A 17032-nucleotide genomic window follows, 5' to 3' on the forward strand; every position below is an offset into this window, starting at 1 on the left:
ATTCCCATTCTCATAATCCGCCACAGGATCCAGTTTGGACTAAATAAAAATGACGGACTCTAAGAATGCGATTCAACTTGCTTTCAATCTTTCTCTCATTTTATATATAAGAAGAACAGAAGTGAGAGATCAGACCTTTAGTGAATTTTTCAGTCTTCTCTCTTTCCCTAAGCCCGTGGGCACAGTGTTTTTTTTTAATAAGAAATTTCTAAAAAAATCAGCACTTTTTTTGGATGATTTTTTTTTTTTTTGTCCTGGTTTGACATATATCTGGATTAAATACCAGCAGAAAAAGAGAAATTTAACTTTGGATATCCTGGTTAAAAATCCATATCCCTTAAACTCCTCATTTTGGATCAGCGGATTTCTACCACAGCTTGTGTTCTCTTTCAGACAGAGGATATCTTCTGCCCTAAATTAAAATGTAACTAGCTGCATTATTTGAAGAACTTTTCTAAAGGTATAATTATGAACACTTCAAAAAACTGAAGATTGTTTCAAATCTCCTGCTTTTTACACGACATACTTTCAGCATCTTTTTGCCTTCCGTCTAACTATGATGCATTTCATTTCTCAACTGAATTTATGCTAGGAGAGGATTCAATTTTCCTGATGCTCTCTCAAGTCACTCACATTCCACCTGTGCAACAGGTGAAGCTCCTACAGCAATTTCAGCATTAGCATGGGCACAGAGGGTTTTAATCTCTTTTCAAAAACCTGGTCTTACAATGTATTAAGAAGTAGCTACTTTGCATGACTGCATTTTATTTAGTCAGAATAAAAAATGATCTGCAGTGAAATTTGCGTTGTTCCTACACCAACAGCCCTTTCATTACTTCTACTCAGGGACTACTGCAATGTTGAGAAATAACCACAGAGGAGTCACAGAATCATTAAGGCTAGAAAAGATCTCCGAGATCATCAAGCCCAACCCCTACCCATCCCCACCATGCCGACTAACCATGACCCCAACATCTCTGTGTTTCTTGAACAGCTCCAGGGACACTGATCCGCCACGTCCCTGGGCAGCTTGTGACAAGGCTTGAAAGCAAAACTTGCCTGGAAATGTACAACAAACTCTCAGAACTTTGAAAATTTAAAACTTTCCTTACTGAGCCCTGCTTCTGCAGCACATATACAACTGGGTGCTTTTTTGAACAGTAAAGATTTACCCTTTTTCCCTACAATAAAAAAAATTATATATAATTTGCCTTATTTATCTGATCAGAAGTATCTTCATTCACTCTGAAGACTTAGAAGCATTAGAAATACTTAATCGTAAAGGGAATATTTCCTCCACAATAATTATCAATGCAAATTTTGAAAACGTAACAGGTTTAAAAGGTCAGAACAGTTGATTCTAGATGTAGTAAATCCATAGTACAGAACAGGTGAATAGATATTGCTTTTCAACATCAAGTGAGCAGACAACAAGGAGTAATGCCAAGTGGGCAATACCGACACTGCCCCTGTGTTGTACCAAAATTCTCTACAATTTTACGTGAGTCCTTGGGAAGGGAGACAAAGGAAAAAGAAGAAAGCTGTTGGCAATAGCAGGTCCCCAGTCCTTGCTGCCTACCCATGGCCTAGTTAAAGTGACCTAACAATGCCATTTTTCTTCCTCTCAAAAACTGCAGTGAGGGAATCAAATGTGAAAGCAAGATCAATTCTGTTCCAAGACAGTAAATGAGTTTTAGATCAGGCTTGTTTCAATTTATGGAGAGAACCCAACTCTGCTAGCTTAAATGCTTTCTTCCTTTAACTATGAAATTATATTACAGTGCTACAGAAAGAGTAAACTATCATTATTTTCATCCAAAATTTGTTTATAATCCAGCAGGAAGGAGAAAGCCAATATAACCCGATTGATAACTGTGCAGTGCACTTGTTATTTTCATCCCTGTTAATTGTGTAATACTATTAAGCCATACTATTTATTTTCATCCAAATTGCATGCTTTCCCAATGATGCCATTTCCACAAAGCCCACCACCAGGTTGTTGGCAGCAGCTCTTCCTTCCAGCACAGTGCAGCCTGCCCAAACCTTGTGCCTATCTCAGACATTTTTTCCATCACTCACTACTGTAGCTGATTTTCTTAAGCAGATGTGATCACTTGGGACACTCATCTGTGATCACTATCACCCTACATCGTGCTCAAGTCATACATGAATTGACCATGCTCTTTCATAAAGCTAAGATGAATGTAAACACTCATAAAATATAATACATACAGATTTAAACTGGATTCGTTTGGTTGGTACAGGCTAAGCACAACCACTTGCAAGAAAAGGAAACTCTGCTGCCTATGGAAACAGCGAGGATATGTCCTGAAGTTGGGAAGTGACACTGATCTCCATACATAAAACAAACACCTCCAAGTGGATGGTCACAGCCATCCACTCACATCATGGAGGCAACATGCTCGGTGGATGCAGTGGAATCTGCTCACCCATTTCTGTGCAGTGATTTGAAAACCCTGCTGGTCGTTTCCAAACCAACAAGATATCGCCTATTTTTGTGCATCTTTCCCCCGTGTTTCTCCTTCATAAAACAAAAGTGTTGAAACACCTCACACCTCTCAGGCACTTTCCTGGTGAAAGTGGGATCGCTCTTACACACATAGCTCTAATTTATGTATATAGCTGTAAATGGGGAAACTCTGAATTTCCTCCTGTTCTTTTAAGGGAAGGATGCTTAACTTGGAAACTACAAGCCTAATGAGGGAATAATATTAATTTGTATGATGAATAAAATTAGTTTCTGAGCTTCCCTTCATCTCACTGATTACAAACGCAAGCACAGGCAGATTTATTGACCTGTCACAGCTTATTAAGCAGCACTTCATAAAGAAGTTATTTTGAAGTGTTCTTTTTAAGCATGCAAAGTATTGATCGACAACGTTTGGGCACTATTTCTTAATACAGACACCAAAGAGCAAAAGGCGTATGCAATTTTGGTTTTCCCATTAGACATACAAAAAAAATATAGATTTTACATTGGTAGCATTGCATGTAGATAAGGGAACCGAATCTTCAAGTCCACTGTTGTTGCCAGGTGGGAATTGTCAGCAGGTTCCAACAGAGAGGGCTGTTCACCACCCACCCTGTGAGGAGGGAAGGAATCTCAGATAACGTGCTTGATGTGAATTGAAGTTTTAAGATTGGATTTTGTTGCTGGAGTCAAAAAGAAAACCAGAGAAATCCAACAAATTTAAATTAGGGCATAATATCTGCCACGACGATTGACTGTTTTCTGCCATACAGATTGACTGTTTTTTTCTAAGGCTAACATAAAGATTTTTATAAACTACAGTTTTTCCTTCTTTTATTATTTTTCCCCTTCAGGGCCAAATTCCATTTAAGACCAATCTAATCATAACTCAGGAAAAAATATCAAGAGTACATCCAAGTCTTGCACTGAATTTCCAAGTGCATGGATTGACAAGTGCAGAACCAGCCCCGTGTCACCAACCACAGGGCAGCATCTTCCTGCATGACTGACACAGAGGTGCAGCCAGCAAAATGGCCTACACTAAAAGTAGTCTCTCATTAGGAACAATACCATCAAGTCATTTGCTTTAATCCCAGTGTTCTGCGCATAGAGTTTTCGTTGATTGGTTTCTGAGCCAATTTGCCTAATTTGCTCTGCTGCTGAGGTGCTCGGCTGATTTCTTGCTCCTCCAGGTGAAGATCCTGAGCTCCTCTGCGCTGATTGCTGCTGCCAGCACCTGCTGGGTTCCCTCATCAGGGCTGTGTCTTCCCCACCAGTCTGAGGTAGGAATCTAAGTGCTGGTTGTTCCCAGACTAAGCAGGTCAACCAAATTGGAGTGACTGCCCTAGATTACCACATGGAAACCAAAAATTTGCTTAGGAAGGAAGGAAGTGTGAACACAGCCTACAAAACCCATCTGCGTAACTCAGAGCCATAAGCGTGCTGTCACGTATGACTCTGAGTTAAAGGGCAGAATGCTTATCATCAACAACTGTACTGATGGGAGATGCTTTGCAAAACATCCTGCATTAACAACACAATCAAGTATTTTCATCTTCAGGACCAACCAGACACTCAGATTTATCAGCCCATTCACTTTATAAGCACAGCATTAGCTGCAGTTTAAGTGCAATGTGGTGCATCTATAATGAGAAAATTTTGGGGTGGCACTTCATAATTAGTTATATCATGAGCTGTTTGTAAGGTCAACAGAGATTAATGTGGGATGGCAGGCAAAGTCACTGGGTGGATTTCACGAGAATTCTGTTCACTTAAGAAGGCATTATTATCACAGCTGTTTTCTTCAGTACAATAAGTCACAACGTGTACAACTTACAGAGCGTAAGTGTGCACACATTAACAGTGCAAATGAAGAATTAACACATTTGGATAACTTGTTTTTAAAGAGAAAATGCCATGGTGTTAGGCTACATGCAATTTCTCTCGTAACTTTGATGACCTGAACTTCCCCAAATCCTTCTGACACACACACACACAGACACAAATCTGAAGAAATGAACGTTGCTGCTTTGATCAAGCTTTCCAATTCAACTTACTTTCCTTGAGCAATAACACAGTTTTATTTAAAACATGATGAAGGACAAGCTGTGCCAGAGGAGGTTCAGGCTGGATATTGGGAATTTTTTTTTTCTGAAAGAGCAGTGATGCAGTGGCACAGGCTGTCCAGGGAGGTGGTGTGGTCCCCATCCCTGGAGCTGTTCCAGAACCGTGGAGATGTGGCACTTGGGGACATGGGCAGTGGGCATGGTGGGGGTGGGCTGGGGTTGGGGATTTTAGAGGCTTTTTCCAACCCTAACGATTCTACGATTTTATGATGATTCAAGCTTACTGCTAATACCAGAAGCAAACATACCTTTTTTTTTTTTTTTCCCTAAAATCCCAACTACTCTTGACTTCCTCAAAGTCATAACAATCCTCTCATTTGAAGAATTCTCATAAGAAGACATGATACCTCCAGCTTAGATTACCCGGTTTGGATGGGATGGGGATGTCCCTAACAACTAATAAGGCATTTGCCTTTCACAATCCAAACTACTACAGGCAAAAGCATCCTGATCTTCCCTTGGCTTTTTATCCACTTTAGAAGTTACTTTATGGCCCAGATGTAAATTTTCAGTATTTTACTGTGTCAAGTTTCATCTACATTAAAGCCTGAATTTCACCCCATCAGTCAGCCCGACAGCTGTGTGGTGTTTCTAAGATTATGATTAATAGGAGTTCAGAGATGGAGTTCACAGCGCTGCTAAACCTAATGTAACAAAATCAGCAAGAAGATAGCTGAATAAAAACACAAGAGGAGAGAGGCTGTGAAGATCACAGATGGTCCAGGCATTAGCCAGACTTCTGACCAGGTGACACTGCTGAGAAGCAGCAAACACCAGGACTGAAAGAAGCTGGGAGTGGTGGACTTCCTTACATGAGCAAGAAACTGTAAAAGGGGAAAGAAAACAGAGAACTACTAAGACGTTAGTTCTACTTGCACATCCTGTGTACATCCAGCTCTAAGAACCAAACCTCCCTTTGCTTCCCAAACCCTTGCACAGTTTGCCCACCAGGTGAATGGTGGAGGCTACGCAAGTGACTCAAGCAGTGCTGCAGGTCGTTCCTGGGCTCCTGAGTACAACCTGCTACGATTTAGTGCAGTGGCTGCTAGCTCAGCGCTGCTGTGCTCTGCAGGTGAGGGAACAGGGCACCCATCCAGCCATGCCAGCAGCCCTCAAGGGAAGAGAACAGCCTATGGTGCACTTAATCTAATAGCGGAGTAATGAAGCTGTATTTATGATCGTTATGGCATCGTATTACCACGTAAGTAAAAATGCAGTTTTTTTCCTAAATTTCATTAAAAAAAATACGTTCAATTTATCATTCTGAAACTAATTTTCTGCATATTTTATTGAAAAACAAGTTGGAGTAAAAAATTACTAGAAAAAAAACAGAATGAATTTTACATCCTTTCTGAAAAGGAGTCCCTGTAGCCTGTACAGACACCTGGGGGAAACACTATTCTCTAACAGAAACAAGCAGAAACACAGGAAACGAAAAAGTCCTCAGTCACGCCACGGTACTTGAGGCCTTGAAGACTTTTTGCTGAATAGACCACCACTGCTCTGTGATAATCTAGCTCTCACACACATCAGTTTTAGGCTTGGAGCGCTGCCCATGAAGCACGCAGGGCTCACAGGGTCCTAGACCCAACAGAAGTGCAGATCCTTGGTTTGTCTTCTTTGCCACTTCAGGCTTAGCAAAAGCATTTCCCCCTCTTGTAAGCACCAGTCTCCTGATAATAGCTCTGAGCTCACACAACATATTGCTTTCCAACTATTTGCATTTTTTGTCCTCTTTTCCTCAGGCATCTGGGCATCACGTGAAGACTGAGCCAGCGCAGGAGGAGAAATCTTCTCCTGTGGAGTTATTTTATAACTAACCAGGTAGTTCGTGGCTTTTCCAGCAACACTGGCAATGAGTCCACAGCACTTCAGAGAGATCTTAGGGAGATGACAGAGGGGACTTGTTTCAGATTCCCCTAAAACAAATATCAGCATGCTTAAGAATCTGGCCACAGGCTTAGAGCACTACAGCTGCATCTGCTTCCATTAAATTTCGCAATATTAACAGAAAATCATCAACCCATAGATATGTTACATGTTATATGTTATAAGACCATTGCTACAGTTCATAGCAAGGATAATTACAGCAGCACTACAGGACTATATTTTGTATGGGCGCAGAGTGTAACATTTTATATAGCATTTTCCACTGAACTCACCTGTGTCTGATTTTTTACCTAAGACACTTTTTTTCTTTTAAGTCATTGCCAAGTATATTTTCCTATAGGCTATTGATCCTATACAGTCTATTCCTCAGAAGAACGTGCAGTGAAGTAAGCAAACTGCACTAGTGTTCTGCTAGGGACGGAACTCCTCCACTGTAAGAGCTACAAAGTGCTGCAGTGAAGATCCATCAATTTAAGAGGCAAGAGGCAAGACAGGTGTTCACTATCTCCTCCCTCTTGCTCTTTTTAGACCAAGAAATATTTTCAAGGGGGAAAAAAAGTATGAATTACATAAATGTAGTCTTAGAGTTTAGTGTAAGTGGGAAGAGAACAAGGGGTGCCAACAGCAGTGCTGGATGGTGCCAGTGAAAGCGGGGCTGCTGCTGCCTGTTGGTGCATCCCTGCCTGCAGCTGTGCTGCCACTCTGGACACTTCTCTGCTCTCTGCACCAGCACCAATTTGTCACCCACCTCTTATTGTGACGCTGCTTATTTAAACATTCCACATTTCAACTTTATTTCATCCTCTGAAAGGAAATGTTTAATGAATAGGTGTGTACTGAAACGTAAGCACATGATGATACTGTAAAACTCCACCCTACCCTAAATACCAGAACAAGGCACAGGGATACTCACATGTATGCCTCGCCAGGGAATAATTGGACCCACCGCTGGTCAGCCCAAAGCCCTCGGGGATCTGGCTGGAGCTGCGTGGCCGTGTGAGCAGCTTAGGGGGCTCAATCTCAGCCCCAAACTCTGCCCCAATGACACCCAGCAGGACAATGGCCGTAGCCTGTTTCCTGCGCTCCTCGTAGGATGTGGACATCTTCTTCAGATGTGGGAGACTGGATAGGCAGCCTGGAAGAAGAAGGAAGAGGTATAAGGAAAAAAAAAAATGCAGGGCTGCTCGTAACACTCCAAACATTCTGTTTTCCAGAGAAAATAAGAGAGATTCCATTTAACTTAGAGCATGTCTTCAGGACAGTTACATCCATTAGCAGAATTTTCAGCTGCTGCAGATGATGCCATTTTGCTTCCCCAAACCTACAACGCACAACAGAAGTCTAAACAGCTACTTTTGCAACTCCTACGTCACCCATCCTTCAAAAGCTGCCAAGACTTCGCTGAAAAAAAAAGAAAGAAAGAAAGCCATCTAATTTCAGAGATCTTTATTCATCTGGGGAGAAAAAACCCATAACCAACAGAATTGTGTCCATCTGCTTTTGCAAAAGATGATTTTTGGCCTGATTTTTGTTCACCTTAAATTTCTGTAACAAATAGCAATCCTTTCTTATTTCCTTACCTTACAAGATATATTTTGGAATACTGGATTTCTATTACAAAAAAGCAATCTTCTGTGTTATGGTCCATAATAACATTCTAGTTCTTACCATATTTTAGCATAAGGATATATGCCATTACACTGAGCTAGCATTTTGGTACACCAAATGTTGCATGCTGTACTGTAACAAACATCCTCCAAAATCGTGGAAAAACCCCACTGCAGTGTGAATTTTAAATAAAACTCCCATTTTTTCATTGTTGGTGAAACTAAAAACTCTGGGGCTATATTAGATTTGGTTAACGAAGGGTGGGTTGTTTTTTGTTGGCTTTTGCTTTTTGTTGTTCTTGTTGTTGTTGATGATGATGGTGTTTTTTTTTTTTTTTCCCTAGGAGTAAAGAAACCAAATCTCAGAATTTTATGAGACTGAAATAGAGTATTCATTCAGCCACACAGGTACAGCTCACATTCAGCTAATTCCCACTGCACTGGAAAAAGATAACGACCTACAAATCTGATATATAACAACAAAGCCTTAACATTCCTCCTAGGTTCCTCTACTGAACGCTTGCAGGGAAGCCAGAAAGCACTGGATGAGACACATCAGGGCATAGGTTAAAAAGGGGCTAATTCGCAAGCCCAGTGCAGGTCTACCTGCGCTCCATAGGAAGTGAGATGCTACCTCCAGGAAAGCTGACTACATTTAAGAAAATGCAGCCATCCTGGTTCAGAGACAGCACTGCGGTTAGAACAGTAACGTGCAGGCAGAATGGGAGGAAAAATCCAATGGAAAGCTGAACAATGGTAGGAGAGGGGGAAAAAAATCAATAGGGGCTGCCTGGAGAGGGGCTGCACAGACAAAGCAGGGAGTACAGCAGCTCCCATCGCCCTGCGCTCTGCTCTTTCATGTCCACACAGCTGGCCAGGCTCGGGGATGTGAAAGGCAGACATCGGAGCATCCTTGGAATCCTGGTCCTGATTCCTCAGGCAGCAGATAACAAACCAGCCAGCACCCAGAGCAGAGCACCAGGCCCTGCCCCAGCACCCTGGACAGCAGCATCCAGGTGTCAGCAATGGCTCTTTGTCAGACAACCCCATAGCCAAAACGTTCCCTTGCTAAAACTTCCCAGTGAAATTTAAAAAAAATACCTGAAATATTTTTGCCTTCACTTCCTTTAATTACTCACAAAAGCATAAAACGAATTTCAGTGATTTCCTACAAATAAACTGACAGCTGTTTGGGAGAATCTAAAATGAAATAATGTCTCTGGAAGTAGTCCTTCCTCCACTTCCATTTGTCTCGAGAAAATTTGGTATTTTCTCACCGCACCGTGGCTCCATTTAATCATGCGATGGGTGACATGGAGATCCATTTTCCTGACAGGACAGTTGATCACCCTATCACGGAGGGGAAATTAATAACCCCAGAGAGCTCTGCGTGGAAGCAGGAGCCCTGCTGGAGGAAGGACACTAATGTTGCACATTTTCCTCAGAAAATAGTGCACATGTGCCTTGGAAAACAGTGCACGTGTACCTTGGAAAACAGCATGCCTCCAGCATTGCACAGCGCTGGATGGACACAATGCATCTGAGTATTTCTTTATACCTGGGCTTTCTTTAGACCAAATGACTGTTAAATATTCCAAAGTGCATCGCCTTCTGAAAACTAAACCTGAACAATGGTTAGAGGAGGCAGCTTAACAGATAACACAAAGCAAAGAGGATATTTACAAAGCATTCAAACTACAGGTAGAGCATTTCAGAAGTTTAAATTGTTTAAAAGGCTGCAGGTTATTGATTGCTTCATTTAAAAAGCAGTCAGAGAGTGCAGCCACGAGGTCAGGGTGAATTTAACAGTTTGGAGCACTTTACTAAATAACTCTAAAGATCATGTTAATTGGCTTTGCACAGTTCTTGGGTAAAATTAATTTTATCCTGGCTTACAATAAAAGGATTAAAAGACAAATTAAGTTCTTCAGGTTTAACTGGAATAGAAATCAATGGATCTGAATTAAGGCTGAAGGAGGTTTTATGAGAGATGGACTGCTAGCAGGTACCTTGTATCTGCTCTATGTGTGTGTACACATATGTGTGCGCATATAAACAGGCACACGTACACACAAAAGAATTGGACTGAAAAAACCCACAACTTTCACCTACACGAATAACATAATTTACTCAAGACCACAACAGAAATTGCCTCAGTTTGGCTGGGAATTCTGATGCTGCATGCCATCCCAGTGTTTTAAGGATGCAAAGAAAACCAAAAACTAAAGCCCTCATGATTTTGTCGCAGTCCATATTTCACAGCACGAAGTGAACATCGTCAGCAGTCACTATCTGTAGATGAATCCTTGCAAAATGACAAATGACAAAACTTACTGGCAAGCCAGCTCTGAAATTGCTTACATTTAAAACTGGAACAGTTTCACCGCATTATGGAGAATATTGCAGGAGAACATTCAAGAGCTAAGATGGGGAAAGGCAGTTTTTGCTTACACTCAGCTCACAATAATCCATGCAACTGCCTGGTATTTCTTTATCAGTAGTTTTGAATATTTTTTCATGTCAGGTGCACTATTTTCTTACAGTAAATAAATTTGTATGGGGCCCTACAAGGAAATGGCAAAAACACACCAACTTTAAACTACACAAGCAAAACAGAGCAAACAAAAAATGCAAAAAAAAAAAAACCCAAAAACAGCCACCCAAAAAAACCCTGTATATTAAATGTGCCAATGAAAGGCACTTTACTTTAGCTGTCCAGGATTCTTAACCAGTCAAGCCATGCTATGGGTCTGCCTCCATTTTCAAATATTTAAGATCATACACTGAAGAATAATTACAGTAATTTCAGCACCTCTGGAATCTTACAAAGCCACAGCGTTCAAAATAATCCAGAACTGAAAAAACATAGAGAAATACTGGTAACAGGACATGATCATGAAGAAAAGGCAGAAAAGAGTCTATTTGATTTAAGCTCATGAAAGCCATTGCATCTCCTTGCTAACCTGACAGGATTTAAGGAAGGGTGCTTGCTGCCACTTTTGTTATTCCTACACACATGGCTCCCTCCTCTGGCCAGCAGAACAGAGCACTGGGTGCAGGGTGCTGGGTGCAGGGCATGCTTTCCCCTACTGCCTACAAGAAAAAGGCAAACATACAAGATTTTTTGCTCTCTGAAGTCATTTATTTCAATTTTCAGTCTTTTGCTCACTGATGGTGAAAAAAATATCTGTAAATACAGAAAAATTTTTTCATAAATATAGAAGAGCCTTATCTCTTTTTACCTGGAGCAATTCCATAATCTTCAAAGTATTTATAAAGCGTACATACGTACTTTCAGACAGAAAATTCATTTTGTGAATCTATTTTTTAACTTAGCTGACAATGCGGAAGTCAATAAAGCACAATGCAGAAATCTGGCAGGACATGGCACGTTAAAGAGGCTGACTGGGATTGCTAACTCTGGACCTTCATCCTTATTTTCTATGGTTATCAAGCATGTTCACAGTTTTCATTTCGCTGCCTTCACAGTACTTCAGTTGGGCTGTTCCAGGAAGTACATATAGGATGGACGATCAAATAGATATCAGTAGCAGCTTGTTCATTGAGACATAACATATTTTGCAGCTATTTTGTAGCTATTCCTATAACTTTGACCAGAATATAAAAGATCAGTAACAGAATGCAGCTGCAGCATTACTTTTACATAGTTGAAACACAGAGTTTGAATGGAATTTCCCCAAGAACAGAAGTACAGGCATTTTAGTGCTATAAGAATTGGTATTTTTTTTTTTTAAATGAATCATTTGTTGTATTTTACTAGATAACTGCTACCAAACTATTAGGGAAGGTAGCCACATAAGAAGAAAACAATACATCTTACAAAAATTTCCTGCACCTTTTCTATTGTTCTCATACTTTTTAAGGACATATGTAGGCTTAGATAATGGAAGAACACTCAATAACATCAATTGAAAATAAATTTAGATAAAAATTTTCAAAAGAATTGCTCCTAAACACAGGTTTGTTTTTTTTTTAATTATTGTTGTTGGTTTTGTTTGTTTGTTTTTGTTTGTTTTTAATTTCCCTCCCCAAAAGGTCTCCTTCCTATTGGCTGACTGTGTTGATTTAATTGATAATGCCTGTCTTGTCGTTTTCTTTTCATATCCGCAGGAAAACATGCAAAATAACAGTACTGTAGAAACCAGAAGTGTTTAAACTTCATTTTCCTAATATTTCATACAGCATCTTTCAATAGAGTTTAAGGATTAAGTATCAGTAAGTCAGATAGCTTTGTGTTATTAAAGCCAGGACATTTTTCTGGTTTGCTTTTTGATAACATATTCCCTTTGTGGTGCCAGTAACCTGATTTTATGTAGCCAGCCAGCTGCAGCACTTTAGAAAGAGAATTATAAAACCTCTCATGGGGAGTAATAACATTTATTAGATGAGTATAGATGACGATGATGGTTATTATTATTTAGAAAAGACTGTTGCGGCCAAGATTTTCAAATTTTGAATTAGAAAAAATTCACGCCGTTCAATTTTTCAGCTAAGATCCAATGCCAGATCCAAGGGCTCTGACTCTACCACCTCTTCCACTCTGGTCAGGAACCCAGAGGTCGGAACCTACACGCAAATCCCTGTGCTTTATCCACACTGAATGTTACAAAACAGACAGTGTTGAAAAATCGCAGTGCATGAATAAAAATGATAGCATTCACAAAAGTACAAAAGGCTGTCAGGAATCTGTTAGCCTATAGCCAAATGTTACAGAGCATCTACTCGCAACCCAAAGGGTTAAGGCCCTGATTTTCTTCTGCATAGGTGGTGCTATTTTAAGCCAATAGTGTGTTTAAATCCACACCAATGAAATCAATACAGCACTGCTCTACTCAAGGTGAGACCAAATAAACCTGTCGGAAGCTTTGAGAAATAGGCTTTGCAGTACTCTTTGAGTGCTAAGTGCCTTTCAGCCCAGAGATCTGTCATTAAATAATCATTAGCCATCACTCATTCTTCCTAAAAAGCTCAACGCCTGAATCTGCTCGGTATCCACCCAGCGTCCACGCGGCGTGCCACGCTTATTAGCGCTTGGGGACGTGCACACCGCACCGTGCAACACGATTCCTTGCATCTGCACACCTGGAGCAGCAGCCTCACTGCAAGCCCAGCTCCTACCCAACTTCAGCCTATTCCATGCCCACGGCATGCCCGATAAGTTGCTCATGAGAGCCTTTAGTTTATTTATTTTGCATGAAAAGGAAAGAAAAACATTAGCGTGGTTATCTTTGGATTTACCAGAGATGTTTTGTATCTTGGAAAAGCTCAGCAGTGTTGCCTAAATCACAGCCTGCTTCAGATTAAAGCCAGTGACAGGTGATATTTATTCATTACTTCCATACACCTACAGATTTCTATTTGGCATTACTGCAGCTTTTTTGCTCTAGGAAACATTGACTCGTGTGCCAATTATTACTTTATAATGAGGCCATGTGGAACTAGTAAACAAATGGATTCCATCTACCTGCAAACGCTGAAATCGCTGTTGTCATTTTCTATCTGTAACACGCTAACAGAAAACCAAAAAATATTTAATAAACTTATTAAATATCTGGCAGCACGTAGAGCCACAGTAAAATTCTTTTTCAGAATACAGCGTTAACCTATTATCTCTCTGCATTAACCCTTCTCTTTCTCACCAATGCTCTGTGAGCTGTGTGCTGAAATGTCCCATTTCCCTCCAGACAGCGAAGGAAACCAATTAGCAGCACTCTTCAGCACATTTTCACCAACAAACTCAACTAAGCAATCAACATCTTACACTAATTTAATTCCACTGAAAGCCACGGAGCCTGAAGTTTTAATAACCTGGGAATAGATTTTACCATAGCAACATTTGGTTGTTTCACATCACATCTGAAAACCACGAACACACGTTATGAAGTATTAATCATCCCCTAACCTCTTTGCTTTAATTTTTAAATGCAGCTCTGTGCTGCAGTTTCCAGAAATCCGTATCCCTCTGTGCTACTACCTACATAAATGAGTCATAAACAAAAGCACTTTAAATGTTCACGATACCTTTCCAGAATTTTGATCGTGATCACTATTAACTAGCAACAAGGAAAGTTTCGATGCATAAATGCTGTGCTTTAAATAAAAACAGATCACACCGAATAAGAGAGATCCTATATTCCCCCATCTGAACAGCAGAGGATCCATTTTGTCTTTATTTTCCACTGCTCTTAGCAGCGTGAGGAGAAGCTCCTCACCCATTTTGTGCTCCTAGAGCTGCAGAATACAGTGAAATATTCAGTAATAAAAGCAACGACACAGATAAGAAACTGCAATAGATTTGAACGATGGCAACAAAAAGTGCATACTATATGCAGAAAAGCACGTTTCCTAAATGTGCCTATCAGCCTTATGGAAATTACAGTGATGTTTATCTTCCAGCTTTATAAACGCATGACAACTCCAGGCATTTACATAACTCTCCCTTAGGTTATAAACAGAGCATAATTCCACCAGGCACACCAAATATTGCAAAACAGATAAAGATTGTATTAGTAATGTTTGTATTAGAAGTAACTAGCTTGTATATAACTAAAGAGAGAGAGAGATGTAAACAGAACAATTTTTTTTTCCCCAAAGATTTCAGTAAGCTGTTGATTAAGAGTCAATTAAATATATTCTCAAGTTTCAGATCACTCTGGACGTAGGTAAAGCTTCAATAAAACCAGTACAGATCTGGACTTTACATTCTGAAGCATTATTACAATTTTATTGAAAGGAACATAAAACTATTTTACATTATATTCATTTTGAAACCGAATGGCAACTTATCCTGATGCTTTATAAAAAGATGTCGCCCCTATTGGAAATCAATAGGGAGGCAGAAAAATTAGATAGCTACGATTTGCCAAGAAATCAATAAGAAATATAGCAATATCAAAATCCGCGTTCTTAATCTTTTACACGCTAAAATACGACTTTCACATGAATAGAACTGTAAGAATTTACAGGAGGAAACGTGTAAGGTGCCGTTACGTGCTTCTGATGCACCTATTACACCCTATGCCTACAGTTTAAGGTACCTTGCTTTTAAGACCTTTCTGATTTTGACTGAATTCGACTAAATTTGACTAATTTGACTAAATTCCCACCGCTTAAAGACGTTATTTGTTTTGTGATGATTTAGTACATCCTTAAGATGCATTACACACACCCTTACCCACCATCCTGTAACACACAAAGCCCACCTCCCCATTTGTCTCTGGCAGGCCCCTGCTGGGTGCTTTGCATCAGTCCCTGCTGGGAGGGGCGGGGGGGATCTGCACGTAGGAAGCTGTGGCTGACGAACAGCACCAGGCTGAGCATCACCACTTCCAAACAAAACGCTTTTTTTTTTCCCCCCGCTATGAAAAAAAAAATCAGGGAAATGGAAAGCTTTCAGCAGCGCGAGAGAAAGGGTCGAGACTGAGATCGGGGTTACGCTTCACAGTGAATTTTGCCAGCAACGCAACGCACAGGCTAGCGATGTGCTTTTCAGCAATGTCACGTACACCCCATGAACACCAACGTTACCGCAGCCAGGCACCTCCCATCTCGCCCTGCTCCGGCACCCAGCTCACTGCCAGGCAGGACGCGCCTCGGGCCGGGCAGCACCAGGCCCGCAACGCTCAGGGACCCGGCGCTGCCGCGCGGCTCCATCAAGAGCTCTGGTGCTGAATGCAGAACACACTCTATTTGGCTTTCAGTCAATTAAGCTTTAAGCTGTCAGCAAACAAGACTTTTAAGTTAATTTTGAATCACCACAAATCAAGTTGAAGGTTGTGAAAGGGCACTCTCACATGCCGGCATGAAAAAAGGCAGTTTAATTGCCTCTGAATAGCTATTATATGCTGCAATTGGCCTATTGAATCTTAGATGATCTATTTATTTATCAAAGTGCAGAGACTGGTAAAAGAATGCAACATACGAACTTTACTTTCTTTCTCTCTTGATTAAGTAGATAAAGTCTTTGCACATAAAAGCTACGACCGAAACAAGGATTTTTGTAACAAAGTTCAGCACGAGTTACTTCATATTTTATTCCTAAATTAGACCACTGCCCAAACTATAGCTATCTGGATTGTGAAAACAAGCCATTTCCAATATAAGAAGTTATTGCTTGTTGGGTTTTATATGTGTATTTTAAATCTTCCAACAGATTTTTCCATATGCTAGACAGATAAGTACTGTTTTAAATTACTAACATGAAAAATTATCTGTGCAGAAGAAGGTTATAGAGGGAATAGAAAAACACTACACAAAGGTGTAAAACCAGCTGCTATTGAAATGTTACAGGAAAAACATCTCTCAGATCTCTGTCTTCACGGAAAATAGTTTAGAGTAGAATGAGATCAAACAACAACAGCAACAGGTCTTAAAATTTTAAAAATTCTTTTCATCAACCCACTGGCAAAAACTGCAACACAAATTAAGGAGATGTCATTTTAAGAAATGTGTCAACAGGACTAATTTTTAAGAACAACATCCTCTGACTTTGCTGCGGCTAATCAGGTGCTTAAAATATAGTTCACCACAGAGAGGGTCCAACTGTTTTCTTAACACAATGGATATTTAGGTATCAAGCAATAAAGCCTAGAATTATTAAACATGTGGACTTTTTTTTTTTTTTAATTAACTACAAGATTTTTTTCAAACAAGAATGGGCCAGCCAGCTTCAGTTCTCACCTTGTTAAATGATGCAAGATTTCCCTTCCTTTCAAACCCTACTCATGGAGCAAGGCAGCCTGGGGAATGCTGCGTTCAGGCACCCAGGGAGTGACTCCAGACTAACTCCCTAGGGTTAACAGAAAGAGGTAGGGAAGGAAACTCCAGCACACCGATGTCAGGAGCCTAAAGGTGCACCCTGGTACCCGCTGCTGGTTGTTATAAATGTCAGCCTGGAA

The 17032-nt window shown here is 40.4% G+C and overlaps 1 protein-coding gene across 3 annotated transcripts in view; it reads right to left on the reverse strand.

Moving 5' to 3' along the window:
* WDR7 (WD repeat domain 7) overlaps positions 1-17032 on the reverse strand; it is a 114270-nt gene that overhangs the window by 44334 nt on the left and 52904 nt on the right. For 2 of the 3 annotated variants that reach the window (XM_021380077.1, XM_021380076.1), the window contains exon 20: positions 7421-7642. In XM_021380077.1, the coding sequence (XP_021235752.1) occupies positions 7421-7642 (222 nt within the window). Of the gene's footprint in view, positions 1-5917; positions 6537-7420; positions 7643-17032 lie in introns of those variants that run through there. The other variant, XM_021380079.1, reaches the window with a different exon arrangement.

Source organism: Numida meleagris, chromosome Z (genome assembly GCF_002078875.1).
Source record: "Numida meleagris isolate 19003 breed g44 Domestic line chromosome Z, NumMel1.0, whole genome shotgun sequence".
Lineage (NCBI taxonomy): Eukaryota > Metazoa > Chordata > Aves > Galliformes > Numididae > Numida > Numida meleagris.